Genomic DNA, 26,333 nt, shown 5'->3' with positions numbered 1-26,333 from the left:
TACTGATGGCAGTGGGAAGAAATTCTTTCTTTCCAGGGGGTCATTCCTCATTCTGCAGATCAGCATGGGTGTCGGAACCATGGAGCGTGGGGGGAGGGGAGCCCCCCTACTTTTGCAGATTACCTCTCTCCCTTTCCACACCTCCTGGCTGTTTTTGCAAGCGGTTTCGTTTGCCGCAATGACATCAGCACATTTCCAGCTGTTATTTGCGAGCGATGACATCAGCGTATTTGCGAGCAGGGTATTCAGAAGCTGTTGCAAGCGGGATATTCAGAAGCTACTGCAGAATGGAGTTTGTTTGCTGCGTCTGGACTGTAGGACAGGAGTTAATTGCAGAGTGGGGGAACGGAGAGTCTGTCTATCAGAGTGAGTACGCTAATTGCAGAGTGGAGCAGCAGGGGAACGTGTGTGTGTGTGTGTGTGTGTGTGTGTGTGTGTGTGTGTGTGTGTGTGTGTGTGTGTGTGTGTGTGTGTGTGTGTTTGTGTGTATAAATGCAACCAGCAGGGTACATCTGGTGGCTAGAGGTACTCAGGCTCAAACCCTGTACCTTGGGTACAGGTAAAAAGAGCCTTAAGTCCTTAGGCACCATCACTTGTGAATTTATGCCTCACATTTTTGTTCTGTTCTTTCTGGTTTGCAGGAGTGGTAAAACAAAACTTTTATTCTAGCAATTTTCTAAGGTTATAAAATCAGTATTTAAAATATCTCCCTTTTTAGGCTGTATTCCCCCATTATTGGCTTTGTTCTGCATTTTTGTGCTAAGAGGTTGGAGCTATGGTGAGACATGAGAACTGAATTCACTAAATGATGTGATAGCCATTTAAGTTTGTCTTCCTATCTTTCAAGAAACTGCTAGTTTAGTTTAGTGGTATGTTGCTCTGACTGTAGTGCATAGTGTTCTGGGTTCAAGACTTGGCAGTGAAATGCATGGTAGTAACAACGTTTTATGCAAGCAACTTTCTAAAATTATACACACAATGTTTAAAATGTGTCCCTGGTTTTTGGCCTTTTGCCTCCCCCCCAATTGAAAATAAGTTCAAGAAGCTGTGCAACCTGCCTATGGCTTACAGTCTACTGTGATTCTGTATTTATATATTGTCTGTAGAAGTAAACTGTTATCATGGAAATGTTCTGAATAGGGCAGTTTTGTCATTACTGGTGCATGCATTTTGCTTCATTGCCTACTAGAAAAATGTTCAAACAATAAATTTAAAATGCAGCTGTGTGTTGAAGTAGACCTTTATGATGGAAATGTTCTGAATAGGGCAGTTTTGTCATTATTGGTTAATGCATTTGTGTTTCATTGCTTACTGGAAAAATGTTTAAACAATAAATGTAAAATGCGCTCTAACTTAAGTCTAACAAGTGTGCTGTATTATACAAGGAATATAATTTAATACAATCAGGAAGGTGAATCAAGGAATGCATACATGTATGCATGGCCCTAAAAATGTGTTTGAAAACAGCCCAGGGGAAAGTGTGAAAAGCTCAAAATCATGGGCAAATTTTACGCTTTACTCTTGTTACCAAAGCAATGGATGAAGGTAAAACAGTTCACACCACATTACCTTGACCTGGCCAAGCCTTTTGACACAACCCCCTACTCAGGTGTAGTACAAAAGATGATTAATGTAGGAGCGAACACTTACATCACCAGCTGCATTGCCAACTTAGCTCACAGGATGTAGGAGATCAAAACAGGGGAAGAGACCAGTCACCAATGGAGTCCCCCAGGGTTCGGTGCTCAGACTTTTTCTGTTTGGCATATACATCTCAAAAGTAAAAGAAAATACCAAAGAGCTTTGGCCAAATAAGTTTCAGATGACTGCAAGCTAGAAGTTATTGAATCCCCAAATGACTTAACCATCATGCAGGAAGGTTTGTCCCAAATAATAACTGGTGTCAAAATCATGACAATGCCCTCCGAGAACTGATCCAATTGTTTGGCATTTGGGAACTGTGTGTACAGTGACCTAACTTTTGACCAGCATGTGCCCAGAGTCATAAAGCCTTTCTATATTGCACAGCTTATAAACAAATTGATTGTGACTAGAGACAATGTTGTCCCCCTTTACAAAGCTCTCATTATGTCAATCATTTTGTATAATGCCCACTTTGGCATGTATCTGTCCAGCCCCATGCAACAACTGGAATACCCTCAGAGATACCTTACTAAAAGGATACAAGTCCTAAACAATAGGTCTTGCATGGGCCACCTCAAAGATTTATTACTATACTCAGCATTCTACAGAGTGCTTAGAGGTGACATGTCTGGCATACAAAGCATCCTCTGACAGAATACAGATGGACCTACTGAACACCAGCAAGTCAAATGGCATTAGAAATACTCAGTCCAGGTATCTAAACTGAATGTTGTGGAGAGATGGATATATATCACAGAGGCTACCACTGTTCCGGAACAGACTATCCATAAAAATAAAGCAAAGCTCATCCATCCATATTCAAATGCAACTTGAATCTAAGGATGGGTAATAGAAAATGTACTCCAGGATTTCCCCTCATGCCAGTAATGGATAGAGGCAGTTCCTAAATGCTGCATCCATTACATGGCCCCCTCAAAGTATCTATGGTATGATCACAGTTGTTTTCACTATGGCTAATATACAATTATCAGCCATGGGGATAGCTAAGACCAATCAGAAAATGTTAATTCAAGCACCAAAAGGGAATTGGCTAAGCTTAAAATGTCCTCCAAGTGAACCTATGTTGTGGTAGCAAATTTAAAAATTTATTTTTAGTTCACTAAGTGCCCCTGTCACCCTCCAACCCCCCAATCTTTAACAGCTTCCGGCGCCTATGCAGATCAGACTCTGTTGTTTCCACCTGCTCTACTTCACATGTTGTCCCAAGGAGTGATAGAATGAGTTCTTCCTAACCAGTTCAAGGATGTTCATAGTGCTAAAGAAAGAAAATGCTTGGAGACCAGTTTTAGATCTTTCTTTCCTAAACCTGTTTGTGATAATGCCCAAATTCAAAATGTTGTCACTTCACAACCTGTTACCTCTTCTCTTCCTCTTTCAAGTTTCCTGATAGCACTAGACTTAAAAGGTGCTTATTGTCACTTTTCTGCTCATCCAGACTTCTGATGTTTCTTAATGTTTCGTGTGCCTGGATCATATATCAGTTCTCGCCTTACTATTTGGACTATCCACTACACCAAGATTCTTTTCCCAAAGTGTCTAACGACCCAACATATAGACCCATAGTAGTCAGTGGGTGATCCATCACAGATCCCATAGCTGTCTACCTAGATGTCAAAGTAAAACTGCTAGCAGAGCGTAACCTATTATTTATCCTGGATTCTATAGACTTTCTGAAAAAGATTAAAGACCTGCCATTTCATAAGAACTCCATACTAGTTACCATATATGTGGAGGCCTTATACATCATTCTGCCCCATGATTACTGCATACAGGCTGCTGTGGTGACCTACAGTTGGGAATACCCAGTACTGCCAGGGGAAAACAGAAGCTTTGGGAAGACTGCTAAGTATGCTCTTCAAGAACAACTTTTTTTACATTAAAAAGAATCTACAAACAAACTACATGAATAGGAATGGGTGCTGCCATGGCCCCCAGCCTGGCTAACACTACCCTGGGAAAATGGGAAGCTGAACACATATACAACTCCACATTTTTCCCACACATAGGTTTCTATTACTGCTTTATTGATAACATATTTATTGTCTGGAACAGGGGAATTCAAGGGCTCAACAACTACAACCACATTAGCAAATCTACCAGTTTCCTAAGATTCACCACCAATCACAACTTGGACAAAGTCAGTTTTCTCAACCTCACTATTAGCAAGGACCTAAACAAGGGACATATATTTCAGATCTACCAGAGTAAACATTCTCCTCCACTTCAAGAGTATGCACCCCTACCGGTTGAAGAGTAACATGGTCAAATCACAAGGCCTGAGGTTGGAGAGCGTTTTGAAGGAAATGTAACACTTCACCAGAAACACTCATGATCTACAAAAGGACTTCCCAGCAAGACGTTATAGTATAAGACTCCTAACTTAAATCCTATGTCCCATCATGCAGAAAAGAAACTCTGATCACCCTAACTCAATCCAACCGGTCCACAACCCCAACAGAAACCTCAAAGACATCGGGAACCACAGGACAGACAAAAACTGGGGCCTGAGTCTGACGCTCACCTACTCACTGGACTGCAGCAATGTACAAGACATCATAAGAAACAACTGGATTATTTTAATCGAAAACAAAAACCTCAACCAAAAACTACCCCAGCAACCCAAGTTCACCATTAAGAGAGGCTGAAGCATTAGGAATTATGTTGAACACCAGAAGCCCCGAAACAACAACAAAGGAGGGACCTACATTTGCAGTAACCCACCCTGCACATACTGCAGATTTATGAGCAACCTCAACAGCTTCTTCTGCCCCAACAATAGAAAAAGATATTACTCCCATACCCTTGGGAACTGTAACACTGAAAAAGTAGTCTACAGAGCCCAATGCAGTAAATAGGCAAGGTAATCAATAAACTCAAAACCAGGATCGCTAGACATAACTCCAATATCTGTTATGGAGTCCCCTCTAACCCGATGGCTACACACCTGAAAGACAAACCCAGGCACAACACCTTTAAATTCCACATCTTAGAGAAAAAAGAACTTTAGTGGCAAATAAGGTTGCAGGCTAAAAAAGCTCTGCGTCTAAACTCCATAGAATCGATATACTGTGTTTTTAATTTGGGGAAACTGGACCACAACATTTTCCACCAACCAGACCCCTAGGACTCACCACAGCACCACCATCATGGACCACAAATTAGGTAACCACCGGATTTTCTAATATCTTTGGTCCAGAATGACGTTTGCTTTTGTATATAAAGAAAACTGTACTGTGTAAAAAATGCCCAATAGCAACCAAAATACCTCTGCAAACACGCTGAAAACAAACAAAAATCCAGAAAAAATGCTGAGGTAAGGCTCCAGTGTCCAAATCAAAGTAAAAAAGCAGTTTTCAGTCTTCAATCAAGGTAAAAAAGCAGTCTTGAATCGAAAAAATAAAAGTATAAGAAGTCTTCTTTATTGTCACACAAGCGCTTTCACATATTGCTTCCTCAGGTGTATACTAACAAGAGTAAACCACACCTATATATATTTAACTAAAATCATCATGTGACTTAATAGCCCATTTACTATTAAAGCTGTATTATCTCTTGTGGATCAGAAAGCATTGCTTAAAGCTATGTGTGTATGACACAACAATAACAATAAAAAAGTGTGACTATTTAATAAAAATACAATAAATTTAAAATACATAATATATATCTAGAAAACATTCTATCTTCTATTTATAATATAGAACTTCTAAAAAACACATCAATTTTAATACATCAATTTTAATAAAATTCTTAGAAACATATAAATATAAATATTTCATGAAAAAACATTACATGAAAAATAATACATTAAAAGCATAGACCCATAGCCATCTATTTATCTATGTAGCCTCTGTATTAGTAAGTGAATGGCAGAAGTTGAATATAGCGACCAGTATGGGCTATATGAGACTTTTAATAAATGCTGCTGAGAGGAAAGAACTGTTAATAGTGGAAGAGGTGAAGACCAACTACTTGCAGCTTTGTACTAGATATAATTGTGAAATGTTCACCAGGCTGCTGTCAGAGACTATAGATAATGTGAATACGTACAAACACAAATTGTTGCAAATCAAATTAAGAAAACTAAAGAGGGATCGACAGGATTTTGCTGTCGGCAATATTTTTACTTGGCCACGTGATACTACGCTACCTGCAATAGGCACGCTGGGATGGATGAAGAACGACGGAGTGACATCATCGGAGCTTCTGTTGAAGCTGGAGTTGGCGTTCGAGCAGCGTGTGAGAATGGAACGACGTTGGATACAGTTAGTGGGGCGAGTGAACGTCTTGAAGCTAGTGTTCATCTGCCTGCAGTAAATTCGAGCGAATCCATGGGTGCAAGGAGGAGAGTAGTGGTAACAACAGCGGAAGTACACCATGGAACCAATGAAGAAGTGCAAACTACACTCCAGAGGCAACACCCATTGCCACATTTGGAAGCGGTTACAGCAGCCACACAAGCCCTGGTTTTTCCGCTTCCTATGAGTGACAATTCGCTGAACCGGAGAGTGCCTCAGGGGTCAGGTTTTCAACCCAGGGGCAGGAGCAACACACGCCACAAAAGAAAATTAGAAGAAGTGAAGGAGAATACGTACACGATAAAGAAAGCGTTCCAGAATGTAAGACATTAATAACTAATCTCTCTAAACGTACTTTGACTAATTCTGAAATTAATGTACTTTCTAAGGGTCTGTCCTTCATACCCACCAGTGATATGAATGTAACAGATTTGATTTTTGACATTAAGATGTTCACAAGGAATTTGATGCTTAAATATATATTTCATCAGAATCAAGTAAGTAATAGTAATGATGTCAGTCATGTTTTTAATAGACCTAGTACGTATGTCCCCAAACAGACAGCACTGATTAATGCATTTGAACAAATAGTGATAGATGATATATATAGAGTACATAATAATAAAGTGAATAAGAACAAGTGGCATAATCTCAGTAGAAGTGAATCAGAAGCTCTACATGAACTTGAAAAAGCTGATGACTTGGTTATTAGACCTGCAGATAAGGGTGGGCGTATAGTTGTCCTAGACACTGAGTTCTATGACAGCTTGATGTATGAAATGTTAGGCAACATTGATTTTTACAAGAAAATTAATCATAGTGAAGTGAAAGGGATGGTAGAATCAGTTAATAATTATATTAAACATTTACATCATGCGCAGATGATTACCAAGGAGTTATGTGACTATTTCTTTAGCATTAAATATACCATTCCGTATATAAAAGGTTTGCCTAAGGTGCATAAGAACCCCAGTAGACCACCCATGAGGCCTATTGTCTCGAGTGGTGGATGGTGCACAGAAGCAATATCAATATATTTGGATAAGAAGCTTAGAACAATAGTAGATAGCTCTGAAGTTATTCTTAAGGATACAGAGCAATTTTTGCATGACCTTTTTGTTTTTATGAAGAAGGATATAACTAGTTCTGGCATTGTCTTAGTGACTCTAGATGTTGTGTCACTATTTACTGTAATTCCCAATACAGTGGGTTTGAAGTTATTATATGAATTAATGAATGATGTTAATATATATAAACCAGATGAAATAGTGATACTAATTGAATTAATGAGAATCGTGCTTAATAATAATGTATTTCTATTTAAGAAACAGGTCTATCATCAAATGAATGGCGTAGCGATGGGTAGCTCGTGCTCCAATACCTATGCCAATGCAGTCATGTTAGCCTGGGAGAGAGCACACATATTAAATGGACCCTTTAGTGACATGATACCTTTCTACAGGAGATTTGTAGATGATCTTTTTATTCTGTGGAAGGGGAATGTGACAGAGTTGTTAGAGTTTGTTGATTATATTAATAATACAAGTTTTTTGAAATTCACCTTAAATTACTCTGAAGAAAGTGTGAGCTTTTTGGATGTATTAATAGAAAGAGATGAAAAAGGGGCTATTACCACCAGATTATATAGGAAGGAATGCCATGTAAACAGCTTATTATCAAGGGAGAGCATGCACCCTAAATATGTGTTCAGGAACGTTACCCAGAATCAATTTTTTAGGGCATCCAGATTGAGTACGGGATACAATGACTGTCAGGAACAGCTTGTTAAGACCTGTTATGAATTGGATGAGAGGGGTTATGAGAGAAGTATGATAGAGGAAGGTTTTATAAAAGCACAGCAAATGAGAGGTACAAGGGCTAGACCATATTTTTCAGATACATTTAATAGGGAAGCTAAGACAAGTGAGAATAAGCTCAAGGTCAATATTTCCTACTCTAGGGATGTGAGCAAATATACTGAGATAGTTAATAACCATTGGAAAATTCTGATGACCGACCCAGTAATTAGTGGAGTGGTAGGATGTCAACCACAATTTCCCTTTAAGAATAAAAAGAATCTCAAAAGGAGATTATGTAACGGTCGAGACAAAGTGAATCTTGAGAACATGATTGGCACTAGACCATGTGGCAAGTGTAATCAATGCCAATATATCTGCAGTGATACTCACTTTGTAGATCCAGATACAAATTCACTTTATGAGATTAGGGTTGGTGGGTCATGTGTGACCACCCATGTGGTTTATCTTGCTATCTGTGGCCTGTGTAACTGTTTTTATGTAGGGAAAACAGACCGCAGCCTCAGAGAAAGGGTTAGAGAACATATATACCACATAGGGAAGGGCTCAGAGAACAATGCTTTGTCTAAGCACGCTTTGAAGGTAGGCCAAAAACATACATTTAGGTTTATGATTGTTGCAAAAACTTATGAGAATATGAGAAACAGTGATATTAGAGATAGAACCGAGGAAGCTGAAGCAAGATGGATAGCTATGCTGAGAGCCACCTTTGGTCACGGGCTGAATGACAGCATGCCCATTAAGCCTATCTTAAGAAAAAGGGGGCTACGTAGATAAATAGATGGCTATGGGTCTATGCTTTTAATGTATTATTTTTCATGTAATGTTTTTTCATGAAATATTTATATTTATATGTTTCTAAGAATTTTATTAAAATTGATGTGTTTTTTAGAAGTTCTATATTATAAATAGAAGATAGAATGTTTTCTAGATATATATTATGTATTTTAAATTTATTGTATTTTTATTAAATAGTCACACTTTTTTATTGTTATTGTTGTGTCATACACACATAGCTTTAAGCAATGCTTTCTGATCCACAAGAGATAATACAGCTTTAATGGTAAATGGGCTATTAAGTCACATGATGATTTTAGTTAAATATATATAGGTGTGGTTTACCCTTGTTAGTATACACCTGAGGAAGCAATATGTGAAAGCGCTTGTGTGACAATAAAGAAGACTTCTTATACTTTTATTTTTTATCGATTGAAGACTGAAAACTGCTTTTTTACTTTGATTTGGACACTGGAGCCTTACCTCAGCATTTTTTCTGGATTTTTGTATATAAAGAATTAAAAAAAAAAAAGTTTTAAGTTTCTTTAGACATTCAGTATGTATTACAGTTTTTCCCGTCATTGTTTTTCTGTACACAGCTCAACTCTACCTGCTAGTTTGGCTCTACCATATAACCTCATGGCCTTCATTCTCTAATCGACTGGGTGTTTATATACCTTAATACAGAATTTATGGCATTCCTTGCCTCACTGTTTTTGGCATATTCATCCTGTAATATATGTAATTTTGAGAATGTTGATGTTGAGTGGTAACGTGAAAAGTTTCCCATTATAGGTAGAATTTAGTTCCCTGTGTAATTCCTGCCCACTTGAGTAATGTCCATTTATCCCGTTTAGCCTCCTACCCAGTTCCATATAAGCATCCACCTTAGTCCCCTTAAATAGAATAAAACAGGCCACCACCCTTAACCTTCTTACACACACCCTGTTCTGTGAGAGCCCTAGTCAACTCCAACTCCTACTTCTCATTTCCAACTCGTTTTGGTCCCTCTTTCCCCACTTGATTTGTTTACCATCACTGGCTGTTCATCGTTTCTCTCTTGCCCAAATACATTTGTGATGCCATCTAATCCTGGTCATTCACATCAGCACCACCAATTTCTGATTTAGTACAATTTCTTTCCCTTAGCTATTATACCTTACTCCCCTCTGGCAGCACCCACCCTTTACTTAAGATGTGTCTCCCCCAACCCATTTACTGTATCCAAGCATAGAAATTCTAAGGACACAGGCAACAGTACGACAAGTGTACCAATGGTAATACTGAGCACACAGTCACCGTCCTGAACTCTTCTTAAATTGCAGACTATTTAGGGATGTCCCACACTGAAGCCCACCAAGTACCATTTTTTCCCTGCAGGGTCACACTTCCATAAAGAGTAAAGGCAGCCCATGATTAAACCACCACCACCATGCATTTGCCAGCTCCTTCCCCTGATGAATTAGCAACCACCACCCAGGTTAACCATCCAACTGCTAGTCATAGAAAATACTGAAATGATCATCAGATATATTTCCAATTCCTCTCCATCACTACTAAGCTCGTAAATTGGGGCACAATTACATAAAGTTTAGTTTTACCCTGCAGCATGACAGAGGAGAACATTTATTTTAAAATACTTCTTAAAAAGTACTACTTACAATTTTTGCAACTTTTGGTTAAGAATTCTGTCTCACAGGGCCACATGGTAGATCCCCTTTTCCACCCAAGGCTGATTCTAAACACCCCCCTGTTCACCCACTAAATGAAATAATAAACAAAAATCAACCTTTCATTATAACACCCACTGAAGGCTGACTATTCAGAATTGCTCACATTCCCAATCCCCAGTAACACATCTGGGACCAACACAACCCTCCAGGCTCATCCAATATGGTTTATAAACTCCCTAACATTACTCTGGGTTTTGTAGAATTTATTGCATTTTTTAATATGGAGACATAGACAAAATTAAACATAAAATACCATAACCAGGTTCATTCTTGGACAACCAGGTTTAGAACTAAATCCATGACTTGGATGACTTAGGCTACGGGACAATGTGGCTGGACCTCCATAGGATAGTAAGAATTGTATAGTTCCTAACCACATATTGCCCTGTCGCCCATATATTGTTAACATAAGTACTGTTGGCATGAGGTTTGCACTGCCTCTCCTTGTTTGCACTCATCCATTCTCCAGAAAGCCACCAAGTGAACAGACAACCAAAATGGAAAAGAATGATGTTTCCTCCAGGATTGTTTTCTGTCTCCTTCAGTAGGGCCACGCATGGACAGATATTCTTTTCTTTTCTTTTACTGAATTTCAAATGTTTTTAAGAAGAAGACATTTAGGAACAAACGTAAAATAAGCCTATGCATCCATGGTTAATTTTTGGACAGAAATTCAGCACCAACAAAACACAACCCCCCCATGCTAAAACAACATTATCTTTAGATCACAGGTATAGCATAGATCATTGTAATCATGTTTTTCCTAATATTTTACTCTAATTCTCACACTAGTTTCCTCTAAGGTTAATTTCTTATGAAAATCAGTGCTCTAACAAATAATGTTATGGAGCATGTTGGCCATTCGTTTAACTTTATGGTTCTTGAGACTCTTCAAGAAAATGTAAGGGAAGGTGATATACACAATAAAACAGAGATTAATGAAGTTAAATGGATAGCGGACTTGCGTGCTGATCAGTACTTCCAATAAAGCCTGTGCTAAAGGGGCGGTGACCCTATTAAGAAGTACTGAATAGTCAGAAAGAAGGAGTTATCCCATTCTGAAGCTTCTGATTGGTTGATTGTTGTATTTAAACAATTTGCTGAAGCAGAACAAACTGAGGATCTGAAGAAGGCTATTAAGCTGAAAGTGCTTATCCATTTTCTCTGCTGAAGCTGCAACTTATTTTTCTTTTGTTTTTATGGTTTTCAAGTTGTTTTATTAAAAGGATTTTAGCTCCGTGGTCATAGGATCATAGCAGGTTACTAGGCTATCGACCCAGAGGTCATTTCAAGCCTAGCCACTGTGTCAATCCCAAAATAATACCACAGATACTCTAGTCAATACTCTGGATTGTATTTAGTAATGACCGCCCATGTCCAGGAGGGTTGTGGGCACTATCCCCGGTATAAATTTACAGTGCCCCATCCATTCCTTTTGAACAGTGTCATAGAGATGCTCTGCTTCAAATGAACTGGCAGTCTTTTCTAAAGATCCCAGTTCCAGTTCTATCTATGTTACTATATTCACTACATCTAGTAAAGGTAGTTTAGACTCTGACTTCCATTTTCTAGTTAATTGCTTTTTTGGCAGCCACCATAATTAGACTCAGCAAGGCCTTACTATGTTTAAGCAATTCCAATTCTGTATCATAGCTCAAAAAATAATTTCCTTAGTTGCACCAGTTTCCCCTGTATCTCTGACAGAGTAGCCTGCAGGGGATCTTTAAAGTCTGCCAACTCATTACACTCCCAGAAAATATGGTCCCAGTTACCACATTCTTCCCCATCACACCTCCAACATTTGCTGTCTACCTGAGGAAAAATTCTTTGTGGAGCCTACTTGGGGTATACAAATACCTATGTAAACACTTCCAAGCAAAGATCCTACATTTTCTACACTTTGCTACATATTTGGGAGACATACATATATCCCCCATTGTTTCTTTGTGATTTGCTTATCTAATCTCTCTTCTCAATCCTTTCTAACCTCCTCTGATTTATTCTTTTAGTTATCATGCAATTTTTTGTATGCTCTACTAATTATTCCTTTTTTAAATGCAGCTTCTTTTCTACCTTCTAGTAGAAAACTCTACCAGTACTAGTCTTATGCTTAGAACCCCCCTATTTCTTTCTCTTTGCCTATACTCTGATACGAATCCTTGATAGGGAAAGCAGTCTCTATCCTACAGTCCAAATAAATTATTGGCCTCTTCCAGTTCTATTACCTTTCCCTCTCTATTTGTTAACAATACCTAGGTTCTTTTGCCAGTTTTCTCCAATAAATTCCAGCCCCCTCCTGCCTATTGTCTGTATCCCTAATTGCAGTCATCCCTATCAGCAGAATCTCCTTTCTCCATTCCCGTGTTGGCTAAGTTCTTATAATACTTTCTGCTATTTTATGAATACAACATTCTACATAGTTACAATTATTCTTCTTAAGGATTTGTGGTCCATTGTGGATATTTTGTTTGCCTTATTTTTAAACATCACCTAAAAGGTGAGCTTTCTAATGTACAACTTGAGTTCTATCCACTGTATCTGTCCTTGAGGGGGGAACAGACTTAAAACCTTTTTTAAAAAGCATAAAATAAGTTTTATCAATCTTAAGATCAGTATAATTATAGATGTTAAAACCCTGGTAACTATTAATTCTACCTTCCTCACTGACAGCCACATTATCAGTAAAAGTTACATCTACTTTGTGTGACTGTACTAATTGTTACTCTTCCAATTCCTCCCCATCCCCCTGCTTCTCTGACTCTTCAGGGTGTGTGTGTGTTCTAATAAAGGTTCTCATCTTCATTGTATTTCCAACCTTTCAGACCTTTTTAACAGGGGAATATTGTCCTCAGAATCCTCAGAAAAATTAGTGGCACTGTTTGAATTCTCTCTGTGCTATACAGTATTTAATTGTGCATTATAAGTGGGAAAAACATATCATTACCAGATTCAAGCCTTTCTTGCACATAGGAATTGTTTGGAGGCTGAAATGATTTAGAAATAGGGTACACTTTATCCGCCATACCCATTCTTGTCTCTGTCAAGTTTATTTTGTTTTCTAATAACATTCTGTTTGACATGCTCATAAGTCAGTGAGTTAACAGTTATGTTTGAAAGGCATGGAATATAATTAGTGCAAGTCATTTTAAAGTTTAACAATAACAGGATAAAAAGATTGTTTGATGAACTTAAGCTACTTAATCAAGACATTACTAAAGATTTGTTGTTTAAGTGTAACCAGTGGAAATATGACAATATTTTTGACAAGGTGGAAAAGCATGTTAAATATAATGGCTAGACTTTGTTTGGCATTGGATCAGTGTTTATTGATATATGGCCGGACTTTATATAGCACTGAATCTTACTGGTTGTTTTTTGTGGCAAAGTGTATACAGCACTGATGTTCACTGCATGACGTGTGTAGCAAAGTGTATGTAACATCAAAGCATTGCCTGTGATGAAGTTTGTAACTTATACAGCATTAATTTGTACAGGTGCTGTCTGTAGTGAAAACTGTGGTACAGTATATGAGACACTTAATTAAAAGCAAATCTTCTGAGTAGTGATTTTTCAACCCCTCTTTTTCAGAACAAATAGTTTCCCCATCTCCTTAGTTCCCTTTTCCAATAATCAATTTAGGCAGCAAGGAGCCAGCAAACAGTGCTTTAAAAAACAATGGAAAGGAGGCCCTAAAAAGAAGGGAGAATCCCTCTAATAATCAAGGACAGTTCTGCCAGTCAGCATGACTGTTTGCCAGTTCAGGTTTGTCCCCGGCAACCTTTCCATGTCTCTGATACTTCACCTCCACTTGTAGCATCAGCTTGTCTTAGTTGTTTCTAAAGGTCTTTCACCCTGGCAATGTTTCCATATCTCTGAGACATTACTTCCACTTCTCATTAGGTTTTCTCAGACAGCTGGTTTCTGAAGGTAAGCCAGCAAGAGAGCACTTGGCATTGAGAACCCCTCGCCCTTTCCAAGGGATTCCCTGTTGTTCAGGGAATCTGATCTCTTTATTTCCTCTCATCTTGCAACTCATGATGTCTTTGGAAGTCATAGAACCTATTCCCACTCCCACCCCCATCCCCAACTCTCCTAGGCAAAGGTTTTATTAAAGACATTTTCTAGTTTTCAAAACAGAAGGATCATAGTGGCCTGTGCTGGATTTTTCTTTTCTAAACATTCTTGTCAAGATTCCAAAGTTTAAGATGGTATTTCTTAAAGGACAAAAATGGGAGTGTATTATTACATGCTTAACTTCTGTGTCCTTTTTCTCCATATTTATTGTCCCTGCTATGAATAAACAACACAGCTTTTAAAATATTTTAAATTGACTGTTTCTCTCCACTAGATTAGTACCTTATTATACTGTGGTGATTTCACTTTCAAAAAATTTTTATCCCACCCTGGAAAAGTCTCCAATTCACTGATGTCATCAAGGCCACTGAATACATGTAATTTTCTGGTCAATTTCCTCCCCAAACTGAAATCACCATGACCATCCTAAAAACCCACCCATGCTGCGATGTCACAACTTCCTGGTCCTTCCCCTACCCATACAGAAAGTAAAGGCTAGAATAAGGAAACAGTACATGAGTCAAGTCTCCTGCTGTGAGCTGTCAGTCATGGCAGGTAACAGCTCAAATTACCCTTAGCACATTGACAGCTGGTGAAGTTAGCTGTGAAGGGGGAATGGGAGATCAGTAATAGTAGTACAATTCAGGCTTCACAAAAAAAAAAACTGCAGCTTAGCCATTCTAAAAAGAAGCAGCAGTAAAAAGCACTTTGCAAGTCTGTTCTGTGGCATTTGCACTGTTTGTGTTTTAAGTAGTCCTTGAATGGCATGAAATGTTACTTAAAACTAACTGAATGAAAGTCAGCAGTGTATGCATGTAAAACCAGTGCAGTGATAGGAGCTTTAGGAATAAAGAGGCCTGTGTGATGTAACATTTTACAGATGAGCACTGCGTTGTGGGATACCTAGAGGTAGACTAAACAGTCAGAATTACTTCAAGATGCCAGACCCCATGTGGTCAGACTCAGGAATTACATATATACTTTTGAAGCACAGAGTCTTTACACCCAGCTGATGTCCCTAACTGTTAAGGAGTCTGCAAAATATCCCAACTAACATCAAAACCAAAGAATTAAAAGGCCACACAGAAAAAACAATTAGTAAAAACTACAAGAAAAACCTAGTTAAGCTAGAGTTTTCACTATGTGATATCTTAAACCTCCTGTAATAAAGGCCATTCAGGTTAAACAGTTTTTGAAAGGGGTGTTACATACTCTTCCACCTAGGAAACAGGTGGCTCTTCCTTGTGATCTCAGTTTTGTGCTTGAGAAGCTAACTTGTCTCCATTTGAACCAGCTCACAAGACTGAATTGAGTTTCTTAACTTGAAAGAATGTTTTATTCCTTGCGCTGACATCTGCTAGGAGAGTTACAAGCTCTTATGGTGAGCCACCTCCCTAGCTTGTTTTGTACAGGGACATTGTTTCTTGAAAGCAAATTCTGTCTTTATGCCTAATCTCCCAGTTTTCTTTCCTGAAATTAAAAAGGGAGAAAGGATCCTTCACACTCTAGATGTCCATGGGCAGCTCAAAAACTACCTAGATAAAACTTGAACCTTCAGGAAAGCTGATCAGTTGTTTATCTCTATGAAGGTAAGAGGAAAGGACAACCAATTTAAAAACAGCCAATTTCCAGGTAGATGTCTCCTGCATCTGCCTTTTGTTATACTCCCCATAATAAGCCTCGTCCAGGCAGGGTTATAGCCTGTTCACGAGAGTTTTGGCTTTTTTGGTGGCTTTCTAGAAAAGAGTGGCCTCTAGAGGAAGTAACATGGTCATCTGTGCATACTTTTGCAAAGCACTGCAAACTGGATTTTTTCTGTATGTCCACAACAGGCTTTGCTAGGAACATTCTGCAGGTGATCTGAAGTCTTAACTTCTTATTTTCCTTTTTCTTCTCTAAGCTATGGTACCCATATCGCTGTTGCAGTTGACTCCCCTCCATTTTCTGGGGTTGCCAGGGTGTGAATTTGTCCACCCTTTTTTGTGTATAGTTATTATTTGTTTTATTTTGTAGTATTGTTCATCAGAGCTTTTGCCTCCCTCCTGGGTGAAAATGCTGTGAAGCTTTTTGCTTTCCATCTGTCTTTTTTTTATGGAGCTCTGCTTAAGCTTCTGACAGTTGGAATGCATGGAAGTCACCTTTAACTTTTGGAAGCTTGTCAGTTGCAGTGGGGTAGAATCCACCTAGCTTAGACTACTGCAACAGTGATCTCTTTGAATATCTACTGCTATGGTATGTTTCACTTACACAACTGTACTTTGCTTACTGCAGGCGTTTTCTGCATAACTAGCTAAGAATTTTGGTATGTTGGTAAGTTTGTGTGTGTGTGCTTGTTTGTGGATGGCTTGGATCAAAGGCTGGCAATCCTTGATCTCATAGCTTCACTTTTCCCTTGGATGCTCATTTCTACTTGCTGTTGACGTTCACTAGTCATACTTTTTACATTTCAGCCATCAGAAGGTTACTTTGATGTCTGCAATGAAATTGTGCATAATTTGACTGAGTATTGGAAAAACTTCATGATTATATCACTAATGGAATTACCACCAAAATAAATTATTAAACCAATGATATTTAGCACTGAATGAAAAACTGATCTGTCTTACATAATGGTGACAGCTTGTGGTGCTTATAAAAAATGATAATAGCATCTGTGGTTTTCTTGACTGGTCCACTTCAGTGCTAAGTGGTAATTTTTTGGTAGTTATATAAACAGACCGCATACTGAAGTAAGCAAATCAGATCCATACATTGCTGAGGCAGACTAGCTCCCTGCCACATGAATTTGTCAGCCATGTGGAATAGTGGTCTGAAGGACCCAGATGGCAACGAGACAGCACTAAAAATTTAATCTACTTTGGTGTCAAACTGTTACTAGACCAGATATCTGATATCTCATCATGCTGCAAAAGAAGATTAGAAAGAAGTCAAGAGGAAAAAAGAAAAAGTTGAACTTTTTTTGATTACATCATCACATGCATGTTTGTGAGTGCATGTGTGTAAATGACAGGTCTTCATAGATATTGGACTTTATTCTGAGGGGTTTTAGTTCAAGGTATTAATTTGCCCTCACAACTGATCAGAATTTATTTTTAACTAACCACTTCCAAAGATCATAAAAATAGTAATGCATTAATTAATTCATTAATTTTATCAGTTAAATGTTAAGTCTGTTAAATGTAAATCTTTCTCTTCAGGGAAGACCCCATAATATTGTCTCATTCAAGTTCAGTGAATTGTAGAAAGTCATGTAGCATGTCAGTAATGACTATGGAAATCAAAACCAGGACAGCAGAATGCAGGCTGTTAGCTCATATAATACCATACCAGTTTTCTCCTGTGAGATCAGGACATAGGTGTGGACTGTTATAAACTACCTAGTGAAACTGCATTTCTTTTTTCAGTTTACATAAGTCGTTATCTCAAGAAGCCAGCGTTAAGGGACATCTCACCTCAGTTTTAAGTTCTCATGAGGGTGCACTATGTAATAAAGATGGCTGTACGTCTGCCGCTTATCACCAGATGGAGGAACTTGAGTCACAGCTTCAAATAGCACTTACTGAGAAGGCAGACTTGGAAGTCAAGCTGCAACAAGCTTTGGAAGCTAAAAACGAAGCAAATGAGAAAACTCATGCGTAAGTTTGTTAATTTGTCTTATTTCTTCATATTGCGTAACAAATGTTCAAGAGACTTTTTTTCTGTGCCTGAACTTCACAAACATTTTGACAAAGCATTTTGGTTTTGCTATTCATTTTTTTTTATTGTTTGTGATGTTACTTAGCATTTGTAACTGGTGGCATGTTGCTATTTTGAATAATTGTCTCACCCATCAAAAATCACTGACATCAAGAACTTTCTTTTTACTATGAACAGAGCTGCCCTTCAAAATTCTGCACAACTTTGTTTTGTGTAAGAACATTTAATTTCCCAAAACCTATTGCTTTGAAACTAATTTCAAAAGTGACATTTAGCTTAAGGGAGAAAAAATACTGCTATGTAACATCAGTCATTTGTCTGATGAAGAATTTGGTTATTTAATTCTGAAAAATAAAAATGCAAATAAATAATTTCCATAAGCAAATATACATTCAAATTACCAGTGGTTTTCATATCTGTTTACTTATAATAGTGCTGAGTGTACATTTAGCTTAGGATGCAAAACCAACAACCCAATAACAGCACTCTTTGTCTTGCCATGTATTAGAAATGAAATATCAATGTGCAAAGATACTGAGACTGTTGGAAAAAAAAAAAAAAAAATATATATATATATATATATATATATATATATATATATATATATATATATATATGTGTGTGTGTGTGTGTGTGTAGTTATTTTCACCATTGTGGATTCTGACAGCTGAAAATGTTATGCTGCTGTACATCAATATCTTTAATAAAAATTATTTTACAAGTAGAAGTACTTCATAATACCCAACAATTTGGAACCCATTAAGTTGCAGTGGTATTAAATTTCTCTAACTGCTTAATATTGTTTTGAACTGTTTTTCACAAACTGACATAACTTTCTTTTCTGTAGAAAGAGAAACTTAATTTAGTATTATCTAATCCTCACAGTCATTTTATGACCATTTTCAGTTTAGTACTTGTTTGTCAACCCAGATTGATGTGTGGTGCAAACTGTTTTTTTAAGCCATTTCTTATTGTCATTTAATTATATCAAATTTTCTGTTGTGTTTTTATATGTAATTGTATCTTCTCTGTGGCAGGCAGTTGCACTGTGGGTGTTGATGAAACCTGCAGGTAAGCCATACAAATCTAAATATTAGTCACTGCTGTCTGACTCCCTCCCACAAAGTATTCCACAACTTCTGTAGTCCCAGCCACACCTATATGATCACTATGGAAAAAGTCCTCTCAGCTTTCGAAAACAGATAGAGCACCTCATCCATTGGCCCTGATAATATCCTGTGTTACCTTACTGTCAGTACCCCACAGCTTAACCTCTGTGATTTAAAGTGATTTTGGTGGTTACATTGTTGAAGCCTGAAAAACAGTCATTGCACAAGGGTAGCCCAACCACAGATTGTGGTAACTATAGATCCATTAGTCTTACTATCCAAATATATAGCATTATGTAATGTATTATCTTAGGATGAACATTGAAAGAACATTTCTTAACCCTTGTCCCTTATCAAGTCAGCTTTGTCAATGTTAGGTCCTGTCTCCTAACCTTGTTAGTTTCTTTGAAAAAGTCACCAAAGCAGGGAATAGCAGTTATGCAGTACATATAATTTATCTGGACCTGGCAAAGGCCTTTGACTCTATTCATCATGTGAGCATTATTGGCAGAATTTTCAGTTCAACTATTAGTGTATGTGTTGTACAGTGGATAGCAAACAGGTTGCCTAACAGAGCCTGTATATTTAGAGTCAGACGTTGTGTTTCTGAATGCTAAAAGTTACTAGTGGTGTACCACAGGGCCAGGTCTAGCCTTAGGTGAGCGGGCATCCTAGGTGAGGGACTCTGCAGTGACCCCCTGTTGTCTGCTGTCCTCCACACCCATACACATAACCCTGTGCCCCCTCAATCTCCACCCCATCCTGGAATATACACACCATCCAGATTCATTTTTTGCTCCCTTTCTCGCACCTTCTCTTACTCTTCATTTTTTCCCTGCGTTCATTCTTTCAACACACCCTAACTAGTCGAGACTGCACAGGGATAACTGTGGAGGAAGTAAATGCATTAAGGCAGAGCTATGGAAGCAGTGGGGGTTCTAGATGCTTTGAGGTGCACTTTAAAGTTTTTTTTCTAAATAACCTTTTCATCCAGTGCTGGTCTGAACAAAAATACTGATTAAGGAAGACAATTCAGTGTTACTCTTTAACTTTACTTTTTCCTGCATTCTTTCAACAGACCCCAACTGACAAAGTGTACAGAGTAGTAAGTACTGAGGAAATAAGTGCATTACACCAGGGATCTATGGACTGTTAAGACCCCAGAAGTCTTGTTGTTTCTAGATGTTCAGAGGTGCATTTTAGAGTTTTTTTAAAGAACCTTTTCATCCACTGATGGCATGAACAAAAGTAACGATTAAGGAAATACATTTAGTCTTCTTCTTCAATTTCCTTTTATTCTGCATCATTTCAGCACACCTTAAGTGACCAAGACTACACCACAGTAACTGTGGAGGAATTAAATATCTGAATTAAGCTGGGGAGAAGACATATGGGGATTAAGATGCTCTGAGGTGCATTTTAGAGCTTTTTTCCGACCTTTTGATTCAGAGATGGCCTAGACAAAAATCATAAGTAAGGAAAGAAATTCAGTTTTTTTTTTCATTTGAAGGAAGAAATAAGCAGTTGCCAATGTTTAATGCTCAAAGCTGTTGAAAGAGTAGTTCACAATAAACCAAAAAGGCAAATACTTGCCAGGATATATAAATTATATCTGGGAATAGTACCTGCCTTCCTACCTCCAAAACAGCAATGTTTCCAACTTGTTACTGCTACATAGTACACTGCTTCTAAACAAGCTCTAGTTACCCTCTGTACATACCTCTGAAGTTTGTGGGGAAAGTTAAAGAAATAATGACCACACTGTCTCTAGTCTAACTCAAGCTATAAGTGACCTTTTTGCACACCTCTGTGAGTTAAGTAATGCCATCATCCCCACCCCAACACACACTGATTTTTAAGGTTAAAAAACAAGGATACTGTCCTCCACTAAAATGGAAGCTTCCTTTTCAAGAAAACTTATATGATCTGAGAAGTTTACAAGACCAACTTTTCTCACTGGCCCACCCTTCATTCAAATCCCCTCTAGGTGAACAAGCTTTCTTCAGACTGTGACCTGCAACTAGGAGCCACCTACCTACTGAAGTCAGCAAAAAGGAACACAGTGAGAACTTTTAAAAAAGCCCTTAACGAGCATCTATTTACTGAATCCACTTGCAACTATTAAAAATAATGATTAAGGATTGTAAGATGTTGCCATTTTCTGTTCCAAAGGGATGTTATGCTCATTGTCTGCCTAAAAATCTCAGTATTACATACGTATATATCTTGTACTGTTATGCTCAATTTTCACTCAAATTGATGTAAATTCTGGTTCAGTCACTTTGTTTATACTGCTCTGTAAGCCTGGGTCTTGGCTGAAAAGGGTCACCTGACCAGTTTACCCACCTAGATTTCAAATAACAATAATAATAGTAATAATGCTAATGATGATAATAATGTATTTCAGCCTGAGATTAGTGTTGTTTTGATCCTGGTGAGCAAAGGAGCAGAAGAACATTGAGCACTAATATCCTGCAGCTGCAGTGAGACCAACATTAGTAACAGCAAGGTAGTAGTTGGTAAACTAATTGTTGTTGAGCTCATGTTTCCTTCTGTATATCCTTGTGGTAATTTACCATTTTAAGTAGTTAGTAACTCTTCTGATCACTAGTCCTTTTAGACGTAGGTTCACAGTCTGCTTTATCCCATTCTGGTGCTGGGTCTACTTCACGTTGTCATAAGCTGACAAAATCGAGTCTGATATTGTCAGCACAATACTGAAAGTGAAGAACATCCAGCAAATAAATGGAAATCTCCATAAGGGGAGATTTCCATTTACCTCAATGTAGTGCGGTCTCTGAGTTGGTATATTTAAGTAGAGGGGTGGGCGGCTTGCCCCCCTGCCTACGCCATTTAGTTTATTTATTTATTTATTTTTACGTTATTTGATGTTTTACTTAATGGATCAATAAAGTTCGACCTTTATTGATTCGATTAAGTAAACTTTCGATAACGTGATATAGCCGCCTGGTGCCTGCCTGCATGCACTAGGAAGTCTGAGGCAGTGCAACAACTGCCTGATGCTTACTGACAGTCATTTACATTTATCCTGCAGTGGTACAATTTGTGAGAGCTATGAAAACCTGTTCAGTTTGGAGGCCAGTCTCTCTCTCACTACATATGTCAGTAAGCAGCTTACCACCATAGTGCAGTCACTCAACAATGATCCAATGGCAAGGTTGTAAGGACATCACTCCCTAAGCCATCTAGACATTGCTTGAACAAACCTCAGCCATATAATATCCTAGCTACAAGTACATCCCCACCCCGCACTTAAGTAGAAACACTCTGTCTCCAAACCAGAACTCATACAGTCTGCGGAGACTTTGGCCACACATAGCTATGCAGTAGTAATAGGGGACTCCACTGTCAAATACACAGAAGTTCCACTCACCTGGCTGAATAGAGATAATGTTGTGGTCATCTGTTTCTCTGATGCCAGGATTTGTGACTTGACCAGTGCCCTTGGATCCCTGCATCCTAAATATAAGTATAACCTTTTAGTTGCTCACATCAAACTGAGCAATCTTGGGTGTTTCATCCTAGGGGAGATGCAGAGAGACATGACTGAGCTCTCCTTTCATGTGTCTGAAGCAAGTACTTGACTTAAGCAGTATATTGCCATCTCTAAGAATGATGCCACAGTTCAAAAACAAAATAATTGACTTCAACGATTTACTGACTAATGTCATTCTGGTGGAATCCAGAATGTGTGCCAGTATGACAGACTTTTTTCCATCAGGAATGATTTTCATGTCTCTCCTCAGGCTTCTGGAATATTTGTTAAAACTTTTTCTGGTCCCATGATGCCATTTTTAGGCAATGTCCATCTCTTGGACATTCCATCCTAACAAACCAGTTTGGCGTGCATTTACATAATACTGCTGAATGCTAGTAATCTTAATAGAAAAAATACCTAATATAGATGCCTTCCTGACACCACATGTACATGCAGTTACTGAAATGTGTTTTAGTACACTCTACACATAAAAGGGTACTGCACCTTTCACTTGTTCAAACCATCTGGAAGCTGTGAGAGTGTGCCTGTTTTTATCTCCTTTCCTGTTACTTGGAGCTAAATTTCTCATGACACCAATATGGAACTTCTGCATATCTTAATTACACTAAATTAAGGCAATTGCATCATTGTTGTCAACTATAGATCTCCCTTAGTGTCTCCTTTTGACCATGGTAATTACATAGATACATTATGTACTTATTAATTCCCTATATAGTATTCCTTGGTGACTTTAACTACCCAGCTAGTAAATGGAAAAATTGTCAACATATAAATATGCCCATCATTCCTTAATTTCTTTTTTCAATACCATCTCCCTAGATCAAATAACATCGTTCCCTCCTACATCAAATGTAGCCACCAAACTGTCACCTTTGTCCTCAGGATTAGTACATCCTGCTCAGTAACTCTTATATTAAAAAATGATTCCAGCTCCAACTTAATATTCCTGACTGAGGGTCCCCCTCGGCTGACACAGTAATTATGGCTGTTACTTTTAACACAGACTTCTTTGCTCATCTGAAGCAGTGTGTAAAAGAACTCTGTCCCTGTTATAATGGGAAATTCAAAAATAAACATCTGTGAGTGAACTCCCGAATGAACAAACTGTATAAGAATTACAAAATGCTTTTTCATATAAAATATCCCTGAACTTCTACCATAAGAAAGTACTTAAGCAGGCCAGTAAAGAACTTGAGCATATCTGTAGGAAGACTAATGGTGCAGGATATGAACTGAAAGTAGCTAGCAGCCATAAGACATTTAAGCCATGTTAGGAGCGGTAAAAGTAGCACTCAGCATTGCACAGAGCTCCAGTCAAACAGCACTTCCTGTTCATATCCTGAAGTCTGAGCCAGTTTCATAGCTGACAAACTGAGTGCAAGTTTCATCCATCCCACTCACCACAATATTCCCTCTCTTGAATCACAGAGCTCCCCTTACCCCAAAATCTTTATGGACAAGATCCTTAGAAACACTATCCAAATCCAAAACCAAAACAAGAAGCTCCATGGTCCCAGACTGTGTACCAAGCTGTCTCCTGGTTAGTACAATGTGCAGATTCACTGATCCCCTCCTAAACCTTTGCAGCCTTTGTCTCTTCATGGAAGATGTATGTGATGTATACTGAACAGTCCTCATGGTGCTACTCAGCAAATGTGGCTCCACCACAGACACTGACAATTATCATGCTGTTAGCCTGCTCAGCATTATCGGGGAAATTGTGGAACATATCTTGGTCAGCCACATAAATAGTTAAATTGGTGACCTATATCTTATTGACCCGAATGAATATGGCTTAATGAAGGGTAGAATATGTCTCTTTAATCTGGTTGAATTTTTTGAAAATGTAATAGATGTCATCAGCAAATGTTATTCTGACCATGCTACCTATCTCCTCAGTAAGGCGTTTGATAACCGTTCCCATGCTGACATTGTCAACAGACTCACTAGTCTAAACATAAACTCCTGTGTTACCCACTGGGTTGTAGTTTGACTGTCCAATTAAATACATACACTAAGTGATGGCAGTACTTGTTGGTATTTCTCAGGGCTCTCTGTTATGGGTGTCCTCCTTCTTTGTTATCTGCTTTTCTAATGTGAAAACCAGATGACAAAGGTTTGTTGCTAGAAAAGTGCCAATAACTAGAAAGTGGGTGCTGTTATTGACCCTCCACTCAAATACCCATATCCTCAAAGAGTGGCTTGCCAGAACCAACAATTTGTGTGCAAGTTGTAGCTTTAAGGTTAGCACCAAAACTTGTAGTGCAGTTGAGGGGGTCATCCACACACACATGCATGCATGTGAACACTAATCTCATTGCTCTGCACAAACCAGTGACCCAAAACAATTGGATATGGTAGAAAAAATGTGGTATAATGTTATAAAATTAAAAGGATCTTTGATGGAAGCACTTCACAATAGTGTCGAACTGTTTCTGCAAGTAATTTTGGCTAGATCAGTAACAGACATGTTTTTTTCCCAAAGTCAGGTGTGAGATCTAGGCAAGTCAAGAGACTCAGTGGTAATGAAAGAGGGTTGTGAGAGCACCTGCAGGTTATAGAAGAGCTCAGTGTGATCTGCTCCTCCAGAGACCTTTTATTAGAAATAATGAGGTCTTGCTCTCTGGATGTACAGCAAATAAAAGCTGCATCTGAGATTCACAATGCCCAGATTGCAGATATAAAATATATGTTATCACAGCAATGGGCAATAATTGCAATGCATTCCAAGGGGATACAGGAAATGCAGCAGTTTGTAGAACAGAAAATGGGGGTATTAAGAATGAAGCATGAAAATACAAGCTCATGATAACTGTATTACCTGAAAAAAAGGGAGGGCAGTGATCCTTATATTTTATTAAATAAATGAACTTAGTGTACTTTTGGCCTAGTCTACTGGTCCCATAATTGAATGAACACATTGTTATTAACTGCCAGAATAATTCTATGTACCCAGACATTTCATTTTCAAATGCCTGTACTTTAGAGATAGAGAAATGATTCTTAAGAAAGCCAGAAATCTGGGGCTGAAGATTACTGCAGCAGGGCATATTGACTGGATAGAACCTGACTACAGCATCACCGTATATAATAGAAGAAAAATGATGATTCCCATTTTAAGTTGCTATAGAGACATGGATTATGTGGTTCAACTACATTACATAGCATTGTTACACCTTTCTAAGGTCAACGTGCAAATAGCTCTAAGTTCCCCACAGGAAGCTGAACATTTTCCTTTGTGTAAAGGTGGATTGTGGCCCAATCCCTACATTGAAGCAGTATAGAGTAGAAGCATCCAACCCAAGGCAAACAAAAATGGAGTAGAACATACTCCTCTTCCCCAAAAAAGGCTTCCCTATTGACCCTAGTTAATGTTCATTGAATGCACAGAGGGGAGCTAAAATATCTAACATCAAGTAAAGCTTGTTCAGCCCTGCTGTTTCAACTTTTAATAAGTATTATGGGCTGTATGAGCAAAATATGCAAGAAGAGGGCAGCCATTTTTTCTTTAAGATGGACATTTTGACAGAGGATATAAAACATTGGAGCAATCATCAGCAGAATTCCCTTTACCCAACAGGTGAGCATAACAGTGGAGTATTGCCCATCTGACTGTTGATACTTTACCAACCCTAGACTTTGATGTG

The 26,333-nt window shown here is 38.3% G+C and overlaps 1 protein-coding gene across 1 annotated transcript in view; it reads left to right on the top strand.

The window, feature by feature from the left end:
• MIPOL1 (mirror-image polydactyly 1) overlaps positions 1-26,333 on the top strand; it is a 3,346,766-nt gene that overhangs the window by 2,998,478 nt on the left and 321,955 nt on the right. The window contains exon 12 of the mRNA XM_044073550.1: positions 17,766-17,996. Coding sequence (XP_043929485.1) covers positions 17,766-17,996 — 231 coding nt within the window. The remainder of the gene's footprint in view (positions 1-17,765; positions 17,997-26,333) is intronic.

The sequence above is a fragment of the Protopterus annectens genome, chromosome 6.part0 (genome assembly GCF_019279795.1).
Source record: "Protopterus annectens isolate FY-2018-M chromosome 6.part0, PAN1.0, whole genome shotgun sequence".
NCBI lineage: Eukaryota > Metazoa > Chordata > Ceratodontiformes > Protopteridae > Protopterus > Protopterus annectens.
Note: the sequence above shows the minus strand (reverse complement) of the source record. Positions and strands in the feature narration are given on the sequence as shown.